This window comes from Microtus oregoni, unplaced genomic scaffold (genome assembly GCF_018167655.1).
Source record: "Microtus oregoni isolate MIOR12 unplaced genomic scaffold, Mior012 000012F_ref0000307, whole genome shotgun sequence".
In the NCBI taxonomy this organism is placed as follows: domain Eukaryota; kingdom Metazoa; phylum Chordata; class Mammalia; order Rodentia; family Cricetidae; genus Microtus; species Microtus oregoni.
In genome coordinates this window covers 23378941-23391503 of record NW_024543071.1, presented here as the reverse complement: position 1 = coordinate 23391503, position 12563 = coordinate 23378941, and the positions used below count along the sequence as shown (strand labels likewise).

General features: G+C 37.1%; 1 protein-coding gene across 1 annotated transcript in view; it reads left to right on the top strand.

The window, feature by feature from the left end:
- Exoc6 (exocyst complex component 6) overlaps positions 1-12563 on the top strand; it is a 140422-nt gene that overhangs the window by 84572 nt on the left and 43287 nt on the right. Inside the window, exon 19 of the mRNA XM_041661774.1 lies at positions 5454-5595. Coding sequence (XP_041517708.1) covers positions 5454-5595 — 142 coding nt within the window. The remainder of the gene's footprint in view (positions 1-5453; positions 5596-12563) is intronic.

The following is a 12563-nucleotide window of genomic DNA, read 5'->3' as shown; positions in this document are numbered from 1 at the left end:
CTTTAACTTCTCTTGTTTGGTTGATGTTTTTGTTTGTTTGTTTGATTTTTTTTAAGTATTTGTCAAAGGATAAGAGTGTTAGGACCTCAGTAATTAAGCAAGTTAACCGGGGACTGGGGTATGTGATGTAGCCAGTTCTTCCAGGGATGAAGGGAGATGGAGACAGAAAGTGAGCATGATAGAAACACAGCTGTGCAGGGATTGAGGGTGCTGGCTGTGTTAGATGGGTGTATTTTGATAAACTGTGGGTGTTTTGGCACAATCTCAAAAATCTGTCTTCAAGGTACTATTAAAGTCATTATTAAAACATACTAAAGAAAGTTATCTCGATATTTAAACCTTTATAACTCACCCATTCTTTATTATTGGGAATTTGAGACATTTTAGTGTGTTCGTTTAGGAAATGCACTAAACCTAGCTTGATGGTTAAAAGGACTTTGTGCATTGTGATGTCATCCTGAGGGGGTTTCCCTATTCTGTACTGTTTCAGGACCTTTTCATTTAATAACATTTTTTTTTTTTTACAGTTGAGCAAAGATACACTTTCATGTAGCAAAACTTTAGGTCAGTGTTTTTTTTTTTTTTTTTTTTTTTTTTTTTTTTTTTTAAGGCAGGGTTTCTCTGTGTAGCTCTGGCTGTCTTGGAACTCGCTCTATATACTAGGCTGGCCTCAAACTCAGAAACACAGAGTTCCCCCTGCCTCTGCCTCTAGAGTGCTGGGATTAAAGCTGTGTGCCAGCACTGCCCAATCAGATTGGGTCAGTGGTTCTTGATGTACAAACAGAAGGAAGAATTGCAGAGTTATCAAAGTAAACTGTTTCCTTTTTAATTACCTCTTTATATTTAAACTAAAAATTTTATTTCTACTTTTAATATTTAGTTCACATTTGATAAAAGGCCTGATTCTCTTGGTCTATATATTTTAAAATATTATGTATTGTGGCTCTTTAAGAAACTGCCCAATTCATCAAAACCCTTTTCCTTTCTTTTTGTTTACAGTCTCATAACTCAAGTCTCTATATCAAACTAAGAGATATTGCATTTGTATATAATAGAAATTTGCTGTTCGAACTTAATGACTTTAAAGAACAAGGCCAGAATGGATAGGTTCACTTAACAGTGTTGGATTCAAATTCACTGCTCTTTTGTTCTTTATTTTTTCTCCTAACTTTTGAAAACAAAACCTGATGCTAACATAAAGAATAACACAGTGTACAGTATATTTCTCTGTGTGTATTTTTTATGTAAGTTTAAAAAATAGTTTGTTCTTCAAAATTGTGTGTGTGTGTGTGTGTGTGTGTGTGTGTAAAAGGAAAATGAGTCCTTCTGGGGTTATTAAGGAAGAGTAGGTAATTATAGAAAGAATGGTTGTGATTTCAAGAGGGTATTTTTACATCATATGTATTTATGATAATGAAAGCAGCCTTAAAAATGCTTTCCAATAATTACTGTTGAAATAAAAATTTTCTTACTAGATATGTGAAATAAGAGAATGGTGAGACAAATACAAACTTCAAATGAAAATTTAAAGTTCCAAATTAGTTTTTAAGTTTTCTGTATTTCATCCACTATGATCTTAGACATATGAAAACATCACTTTGAAACCAAAACAGTTTGGGCCATAATCTAATAAGATGTGTTGTATTTGTGTTGCCATGTTATTTTATATTTCAAAAGAAACAGTATCTGTAGCCTAGTCTACAATAGTAAATTATTTTGGAAATGTGGCTTGACACACAAACAGATGTGTTTTCTTGATTTCTTTCGACTGAAGTTGGTGGTTAGTGGCTCATTGTTCTGTGATTGGCACCAAAAGCTTCATTTCACAGCTTGCAGTAGGAATCTATTGGGTAAAGAGTGGTTGTGTTCCACAAACGAAATTCAGAAAGTGTCAATCAACCTCACATGGGTTACTCAGAGAATGAGTTTTCTTACTGATTTCACTAAATGTCGCCTCATGCTGTCTTTGATTGGCATAGCCTGGCAGGGAGGATGGATGAATCTGTCACCAGCTAGTTAATTGTGTTGCTGGCCTCAGTCTGACATCAGGTCTTTGACTCTTAAATGGCTCAATACAAAACAAATTAGCAGATTGTAGTCATATTTCTCATTCTATATGCTCTGACTTTGGTGAATGCAGTCCATAAATCATATTGACTGACACACAAGCAAATGATGAAAGCTGCTTTTGAGACGAATGTCCAGAAAGCAGCGCTGTGAAGGTGCCATGGAAGGATGCATGTGGTTGACCCTGTGGGAATTTCCTAGGAGCCAAATGTCTCTTTGCCACAATTGTTCTTAGAAGAAAAGCTTTGGGGTAATGCAAAAAGGATCTAATATGTCAGCAGATTCTCTTTTACAAGTCCCTTTGAAATATAAGAAGTTTGTCTAAGGGTTTTCTCTCTTGGCAAGTTGTTTTTCAGAAAAAAAATGTTAAAGCAGGGTGAAAAAAGCATAGTTACCTTTTTAAGAGTTTGACAGGTGTTTTTACTTACTGAACTTTGTGTTGTTAAAGAGAAAGAAAATGCTAGTAAAGTTGCAAGTAATTTTTCAAATGAGGGCAGGAAATGTTTGATTGCTTAAAATATATTAAATGTACACTGCTCTGTTGATTATTTTGGCTTTGCCATATGTTCTTGTCCATTAAAAGCTAGTTTTTAAAAGACAACTATAAAAGTGTTTAAATTTTTTGTTTTAGGATGATGCATTATTGTAAGAATCAATGTTACTAGTTATAATAGTGTTCAGGGAGTCAATGTTACTAGTTATAACAGTGTTCAAGGAGTCAATGTTACTGGTTATAACAGTGTTCAGGGAGTCAATGTTACTAGTTATAAAAGTGTTCAGGGAGTCAATGTTACTAGTTATAACGGTGTTCAGGGAGTCAATGTTACTGGTTATAACGGTGTTCAGGGAGTCAATGTTACTGGTTATAATAGTGTTCAGGGAGTCAATGTTACTAGTTATAATAGTGTTCAGGGAGTCATTGTTACTAGTTATAACAGTATTCAGGGAGTCAAATGTTACTAGCTAAAACAGTATTCAGAGAGTCAATGTTACCAGTTATAATAGTGTTCAGGGAGGTGTATTTGGGTTATTAAAATAGCCAAGAGTCTAAGGCATGAAATATCAGTTGCAAATATGTTTTTGAGTGCAAAAATATTAAAGACATTAAAATTTTTCTATATAAAATAAGTAGATAAAATTTAAAAATTGTTCTTTATTTTCTGAAATCAAAGTGGATATCTAGAAAATAGTGTGTATCTTATAAAATATAAGCTTTTAAAAATTTCAACAATCTGAATCTTTGATAACATTAACTTAAATTTTAATGTATAAAAGGAATAATTTATTTTATTTAAAAAATTTATAAAATTTTGTACTTCGTACTTTAAAACTTTTATCTTTGAGAACAGTAAGCCTGTATCCATTATGCCTAATCAAAAGAAGTTTAATATTAAGATTTTACTGTTATAAATAAATATTATTTAACTACAAAGCAAACTTACTTTTGTATTTCCATTGTCTGATTCCACCAGATTTATGGAATTGCTTATAATCTTGTCATCATTTTTGACTCTAGAACTATTGTACTGTTATTTTTGCCTCTGAACCTATGTTAAAATAATGCCACTTAAAAATGTGTAGAATGTTTATTAACAAAGTGAGTTAAATAATTTTTGGACAATTTATTAGTGTGCTTTTTCAAACTAGTTGCTAGTACTTTGTCATGTAACAATAGGCCATAGAGCTAAACTGATGGAGAAGTACATTAAGCTAAAAATGTAGTTGTGTTCCATTAAGTCAAAATAACGTTTCTATGAAGTGTTTGCAAACATACAACACCGAAATTAAATGACATGCCATTGATTTCTCTTTTTTCTGCTTTTATTCCCCTCCCATTCATATTGATATCATTCTGCTTGGAGAATGGAGCTGCATGTCTCTGAGACTAATTCCGCCTGGGTGTGGAGCCTTTTGAGCATGCTGGGTTTTTTATTGTTTGTTGCATTCTTTTTTTGGCAATTCATCAGTATCTGTCAAATATATTGTTTGCGTTGGCTTTTATCTCTGAGGTTTTTGATTGAGAAATTGACACTGCATGTCAGATATTTAGTTTTCTGCTATGCATGGTGCCTAACTGCTAAGCACCCATCCATAAGCAGTTTGGTTCTAGTCTGAGTTTTAATATGTAATTTAAAGAACAAGTATTCTGAAATGTATTTATTTTCCTTATGACTTTTTATATCAACTTTATGTAAACATTTTCTTTTAGTATATTGTAGCATCTATGTTTGAAAGATGGTTTTTTTTGGTTTGTTGCTCTGTTTGCCTTTGTGATTAGTAGGAAGAAAACACAATTATCAGATATCACTGGGTAAATATTTGTTGATTGAAATGATGCAAACATGTCATGTCCCCTGAAAATCATTATTTTCCTAACCCTAATCCTAGTCTTTGACTCCCATCAAAGCAGTTAGCCCATCACCTAATCATGGAATCATTTGAAGGCAGCCACCCTAGGAGGCTCACACTGGAAAACTTTGACCTAAATGACTTTATACTGTTAAACATCTGCTTCAAATGCAAGTACTGCCTAAAGAAGCGAGTTATACATGGGATATGTCTTTAATCCCAATGCTCAGGAAGCAGAAATGGACAAATCTCTGGGTGTTTAATGCTAGCCATAGTGAATTTCAGGCCTATCTCCTCCGCCCCTCTGAAAAAGGCAATTTATACTCATTGTGATCCAACTGTGCAATCTATACAGCAAACCTAAAAAACTCGTATTTTAAGAAAATTCAAGTGAGACTGTCAATGAAAGTTATCTAGAACCTCTAGAGCTTAAAGTGAGTCGTGTATCATACTGAAAGAGTGCCATGAGTATTAGTTCCTGTAATTACATGCTGACTAGAAGTGAAGCTGAAGTCAGAGGAGCAAGCCGCTTTTCCCCACTGGTAACTGGGGTAACTCTGTGCTGAGGAGAGGTGAAGACTGTCTTGAAGTGTGCTTTGATTTATAGGTACAGTTTAAGTAGCAGTAACAAGAGCAGCTTATGTTACACAGTTGACTTCCTTTGTTCTTAGACATATAAAGGAGAGCTCAGTGAGCATCATATGGATAAGCTCTTTTGTCAGTATGGTAATTTAATGTAACAAATGCCATATTTTCTTGTGCATTTAAAGTGTTACATTATTTCAAGAGATCTGAAATATATCTTCAAAATGTATAATTTTCATTTGTGTAGTTAGCATTTTAATAATATTGTATTCTGAGAAAGATGAATTTTAATTCTTAGGATACAAGTGCTCAGCCTTGTAGAATAGAAGCTGAAAGACCAACAATCAGTATTGTACCAACAAGAGTGCCCGGTGTACAATCTTGTGCTATTTTATGATGTATTTCCAGGCTTACTTTTGTTTACTTTTGATTTGGTTGTTTGTTTTACATAGGGGAAAGTTGCCCAAACAGCTTGCATGTCAGCCTGCCAGCATCTGTCAACATCCTTAATGCAGATGCTACTGGACAGCGAGTTAAAACAGATAAGCATGGGAGCCGTTCAGCAGTTTAACCTAGATGTCATACAGTGTGAATGTAAGTACATATTGGCCAACTCTCATGCTTTCTCTAGAAACCTACATTTAATTATTATGGAAAGTTGTATATAGTAGGACAGCTTGACAAGGAAGAAGAACCAATTTAACTACATTTTTGGCAGATTTAGAAGGATAGTTAACTCCTTCCAGGATGAAAAATTATCTCAGTTATATACATTAATAGCCTCAAAGAGCTTCACTGAAGTGGTGATTTGTATCAAGGTAGCAAAAGAAATAATCTCCTCCCTCTGGTCCTTCTTGCTGCCTCTCTGGAACTCTCCTAGGATGCCTGCTCTAAATGAAACAACCCCAAGCTTGTCATTTTTACTTTTCCTGAACATCTTAAGACCTTCTGCAGCAAATGGTGCTTCTACAGTTTTGTTCCTCATTCCTAAAGTGTTTTCCAGCCTTGATAGCTGCAGGTTTTTTTCTACATCATTTTGTTTATATCGCAGGGTTTGCATCTGTGGTCTAGTATTGACATTGACTAATGAGCTTTAGAGCTCCTGCTGTTAGTAGCCTTGTTACACACACCTCAGAAATGGGTTTGTATCAGACCTCCAGCCCTAACTAGCTAGCCAGGAACTTTGAGTCATTTTCCAACAGTATTCTCAGATGAATGGTTCCCTGATTAAATGATGAAAGGTTGACAGAGGGGTCAGACACCTCCACTGATAGTTGAAAGTCAGTAGGGCACTGGAAAGATTGCAGAAAATTTTCTGGATGGGGGGGGGGCAGAGTTTACAATAATACATTATTTGAAAGACCAAAAAAATTAATATCAGCAGCCTTCAACTAAACCAGAAATAATATGGGTTTTTTCCCTGGTAACAAATATAAAATATTTGTGTACCTGTGTATAATGTATTTTGCTAGGGGGAAAACATTTGCCTTTTCCTAGAAAGTGATTCTAACTTTATTTTACCAGAAAACTTTTATTTTTCTCAAAGTAAAATTCTCATTTGTAAAATATTTGTTTTGTATTGATAAAAATATTTGATCTAAAAATGTACCATTTAAAATTTTCTAAGCTCGGATCAATTATTATTCTCCATCTACAGATTGTTTGGCCCTCCTCTCCGTCCTCCTTTCTTTCCCCCTTTATCTCTCCATCCCTTCTCTTTTGTTTTTAATTTGCAGATTTAATTTAATTAGCAGATGTCCTTACAGGTCCACACATACAGAGTCTTGGTGGACCATCCCCACAGTATCCTCCACTTCCTGCCTTCCCTCTCTCCTGTACTTTTCCACCCCAACATTACATTTTCCACCTCCTTTTCTGGTGCTGGGAATTGAACCCTAGATCTGGCACAATTCTAAGCCACTCTCCTACCACTGAGCAGTACCCCTAACTTAACTGGTTTCTTTAAGAAGTTGTGTTTTGAGATCATTACAGTTTGCTATTGCTTATGTCAATATTTCACACAAATATTGCTTGATTCATTTTGTATTATTTTGTCTTTAGTGTGGCTTCAAAATAACTAGGTATTTGGCTAACTGGCTGGTTCATTTGGTAAAGGCACTTTCTGCCACGCCTAGTGACCTGAGTTCATCTGCAGAACTCACATGGTAGATGAAGAAAACTCCCACAAGTTGCTCTCTGACCTCTACATGCATGCTGTGGTGTGAGCCTGTGCTCACCTTTGTCTACACACAAAAAATAAATAAATACAACGAAACTTTAGTAATAATTGGTAGTTAGACCCCTCCCATTGAGTTCAGTTGTGTCTTCTTTGGTTACACGTGTTGCTAAGTGATAGACATTGTGATCTGCATAGGCAGCTTTCTGGTGTCCAGCTCTTGTTCTCCTTCTTCCCTGTGAAGGACTAGAGAGAAGCACGTACTACAACCCCACCAGGCATTGCCTCTCACCCTCTCTAGGATGCTTCCTTCTTCTAGTCATTCCTTTGGCCGTTACTAAGGCACCTTGTTATTTTCCCAGAGAAGACCAAGAAAGGAAATGCAGTCTGGTGCCAGGTGCACGTGGGGCAAATCTTCCTCTGTTGAACTGAGTCTGGGCCCAGAGACGTGGAAGGAGACGACTGAAGCTCAGCACCATTTCTTCTTCCTTTGTGGTTTTACCTTCGGTTGGCTCTGCTCTTTAAGATTATCATGCAGAACTGCTCTAATCATTACTTTTAATGGTTTTTTTGGCTATGTTTATTTTTCCTTTTTGACAATATTTTTGTAAATTTAGTGTGTTTTGTAAATTTAGTTTATAAATTTATGTGTGTTCACGCATTTGTCATGGCATGTATGTAGAGGTCAGAAGACAACATGTAGGAATCAGTTCTTTTATAGAATCATGTGGATTCCAGGGATCAAACTCAGGCCATGAGGCTTGGTTGCAAGCACCTTTGCCTACTAAACCATTCCACTGATGCCCTGTAATCATTATTTCTTAATATAGTATCACATATTCTGTTCTTACTGAACAAATATGAATTTTTGTATGTTTATTTTACTACCTCCCATGTTGAATATTTTCCAAAAGGTATCTTTTAATTTCAACAGTGAGTTTATAGTATAGATAATGATGAACTCTCCTGTACTCTTTCTAAAAGAAAAAATATGTACTCCCATCCATTCGCAACTTTTAGTGATTGCTATATGTATTGTGTGAACATGAAACTGTCTTTAATATTATAAGTATTTAAAAATATGTCAAAAATAAGTTTTTATCATGTTTTAAACAATCATATTTAAATCTAGGGGAGAACTTTTAAAATATAAAGCTTGTTTTCCAACATTAATGCAATATATACATTTTCTACATGTTAGGACAGGGAAAGAAGAAAGGTATTCAGGAAGAGGAATTTGACTAGATGGGGGAAGGCTGGAATTCTTAATAAGTAGGTGGCAATCTTAGCATCTTGTCATTCACCTGGGATATGCAGAAGAAATGTAAGCAGCCCAGATAAAGAATCTTAGAAGCTAAACAATCATTGAATCCCCCTACACACACATGGTCATGGCACACCTGCTCTCATACTCCTCCATGATGAGGTCGTCTGGCACTGGATACAGGAGCAGACTTGGAGCTGCATACTGTGCTGTGGAATAGCCGTGCTGTGTAGTTGTCCAGCCCTACCTTGAGCACCTGATTGGAAGGATTAACTATACTTCAGAAAATGTGTTCCGTGAGATACACTTTGCTCTGTTGGATTGTATTGACCTGAAACTACTTGCTCTCTGAGTAAGTTCTTTTAAGTGAGAAGTTCTGCTATAGCCTGGAGTTACCACTAGTCTAGATTGTGCCTTTTTGTTAAAGATGTTCTGACCAAAAGGGAAATGCCCTGTAGAGCTGTCTTCTTTATATGCATTAGAGAAAGTTTGCCCTTTTCTAGTTGAACTCAACTGCTCCCACAACACATGACTGTTCAGATAAAATACAAACTGATTTCAGCTACCCACATCCTCCTGCTACTCATTTGGTCATGTGTGCATCTGACATAGACTGACAACTCTGTACCTACTTAGAGCAACGCTCCAGACACAAACCTTCATTCCTGAGTTAACGCTCTGAAAACTGCTCGTTATCCTCGAAGTGTTCTCCCCGTTAATTTGACTGTCTTCACTGACGTTGTCTGATGCCTTGATCTAAGGGTACCACTATAATATGCAGTTGGACTGCCAAATACACTGTTCTGTTTTCTGCACTCTATTAACAAAGCCCAGACTGAAGGGCATGGTGGCACTTGGAAGACTGAGGCAGGAGGATTGCCACAGTTCAAGTGTTTTAAAGCAGCAATGAAGAAAGCTCAAACTATCCTTTCTTAGTGGCCAGGATGTACTTTGAAATAATTGAAGCTTTGGCTTTCTGAAATCCGTATATAATGGGACTGAGAAGCTGGCACGGTCTGTAAGCATGAGGACCCAGGGTCTTATTGCCAGCACCCATGTAAAAAACTGGGCATGGTGGCACACATCTGCAAGTGCCAGCTAGTAGCCAGAGACAGGTAGATTCTGTAGCTCAATTTGTAGCCAGTCTAGCAGAATCACAAGCTCCAAGTTCCTTGAGAAACCAACCATGTCTTAAAAATAAAGTGGAAAATATGTGCTTGTCTGTGTGTGTGTGGGGGGGGTGTCAAAGGAAAATGCATGGTGTTAGTTCTGTCCTTCCTCCACGTGGGTCCTAGGGATCCACCTCAGCTTTCCAGATGTGGTGGCAAGTCCTTCACCACTGAACCATCTCTCCACTCTTACTGAGGCTTTTAAATCAAGACTTGATGCTAAGTTTGCACATAAAAGATACACGTGAAGCCGGGCGGTGGTGGCGCACGCCTTTAATCCCAGCACTTGGGAGGCAGAGGCAGGTGGATTTCTGTGAGTTCGAGACCAGCCTGGTCTACAAGAGCTAGTTCCAGGACAGGCTCCAAAACCACAGAGAAACCCTGTCTCGAAAAACCAAAAAAAAAAGATACACGTGAGCAACCAGGGAAAGACAATCAGTAGCACTCGATAGAAAAACAGGTGGAAAGACACTGGGCTTAGGAATAATGGAAATCTAGGCTCAAATGAAGCATCTTCTTTCTGTGAGTGATTGGGACAGGTCACACAGCTTTGTGAGATTTGTCATGACAGTGAGACAGAATGCAATACGTCTGTGGTAAGCCATGATCAAACCAGAAATGTTTAAAATAGGGACGATTTAGTTCATAAAAAAGCAATTTATATGTTTATTTTAGATTGAAGAGAAGATACTGTTCTCAGGTAGTCTTGTCTCACATGGGCAGCTGATATTATTAAAAGAGATTAGGACACACACAAGAGTGAAGAAAATACAGTCCACTCATAGTGTGGACTGTTTAAGCCTGGAAAGCTGGAAGCTTTAAGTGAGCAAGTAGGCCCTTTCAGCCAGTAGCTCTGTAGTTCTGTTCCTTTGTTCCTGAAGGATGCCTGCATGGTCCAGACAGATTTTGAAAGAAAGGCTCTTATCTGCTTTACTTACTGTGGTGTCAGCTCATAGAGGTGCCATGGTGTGTATGTGGGGAAGGGAGGGAGGAGGATGTGTGTGTATAGACTTAGGCACCTCGGGCACGTGTGTATAATTGGACATGGAGGCCACAAATCTATGTTTGTTTTCTTCAGTTGCTCTCTACCTTATGTTTTGAGTCAGGGTCTCTCATCGAACCTGGAAATTGCTCATTTAGCTAGGCTGATAGAGTGAGCTCCAGGGACGTGCCTATCTCCACGTTCCCAGAGCTGGGAATATAGACACATGTTGTCACACTAGCTTTTTGCATGGGTGCTGGACATCCAGACTCAGGTCCTCATGCATGCAAAGCAAGGACTTTCCCGACTAAGAGCTCCCCAGCCGTGAGATTTATCTTTATATGTCTGGCTTACTTTACTTAACATAATATCTTCCATCTTAATATTGTTGCAAAATAAATTTATTTTTAACTTGGAAAAAAATCAAGACTTTATGAAATCTGTATCATGAGAAGCTATCCTGAGCTTCACATGGAAATTAAATTGGATCAAGGGAGAGGCAGAAAGCAGGAAGATGTGCTAAAAGACTTAAGCTTTTCCTTTTCAAAAATAAACAGAACCTGGTATTAGGAAGTGGAAATACAAAGGAGAAATTGGTTGCAGACATTTTGGAAGAGGAAATATATGAAATTAGTGAATTCTTTGAATATGATATGATTAAGATGACAGAATTAGAAACTCACACAATGAGAGAGACCTAAAGAATATATCCTATAATTAAGGGAGGGTGTGAAGGGGGACAAAAAGAGATTTTCAGCCATATGGGACAGATTAATTAAATTCCACACCTTCCCCAAATGGAAAGACTAGGAAGACTGTGTCCATAGAGAAATGCCTATAAGTTTTTATTTGTTGAAGAGAGAAACAAATGAATAAACTAGAAAGTCTCTGTGATACTGTCACTTCTGGAGTTCTACTGTGAAAAGAGTTAAGGCCACCTGGCCTGCTGTGCTTCCGGTCAGGACCATTTCACTCTTTGCTGTGAACAAAGCTGACAGTTATGCCCTTTGAAAACTTGATATAGTAGATAACTGTGCATAAATGACCTTTATTTGTTCTGAGCTAAATAACCAAGGTTTCTTTGTTTCCTTGTGAAATTAATTTTCCTCCCCATTCTGTCATTTTACTTTGGAACTTGTTCTAGGTTTTTGTTTTTGTTTTTTAGTACTTTAAACCAATACAGGGTCAAACTTGGTTTTAAAATGTTTGTACCCAGAAATGTGGACTCATACGAACTCATGAAGAACTTTTGTGTGTTTGGAGTGCCTCACTCCCTCTTCTCAGTGGTCTTAGTATGTAGCCCAGGCAGGCTTCTCAGTTCTAGTTTGCGTGTTTGGAGCGCCTCACTCCCTCTTTTTGGTGGTCTTAGTATGTAGCCCAGGCAAGCTTCTCAGTTCTAGTTTGGGTTCTGTCTCTAATTTGGCATATCATTCGAGTATCAAGAAACCTCAGAATTTTCCCTAAAACACAGGACTTAGAGTTTAGGATTTCCCTGATTATCTTACTTCGAAGAATGAGAGACCATGAATTTTAAGGCAAATGAAGAGTGTGGAACATTGAGGCCACATGTTAATTGAATCCTTCATATTTAGTCAGTATGTGGCATTTAGAAGCTACAATGGTAAACAAAATAGAATAGGGACATTGTTACCCTCTTGGGATTGAAACCCAGTGAGGAGTCAGTAACAGATATTGAAAATTGTTTAATTCTGTAAAAAAAATAAATATTTTGAGAATATAGATTTAAAGTATCAAGTAGGGTCAGTGCATGACTGTGTGGACACATTTGCTTGCCTTGATTACAACCGCAGTTCTAGTGTATCTGCATGTTTAGAAAAAGGAAGATGTGTACTTGGGAAGTGTAGAGCTAAGTTCTTTTGATCCACATTAAACATCTGAACCTATTATAGAACAAGATAAAGTTCTTGATTGAGGGTGATTTGCCATGCTTGTCATAGGCTGATATTCTAA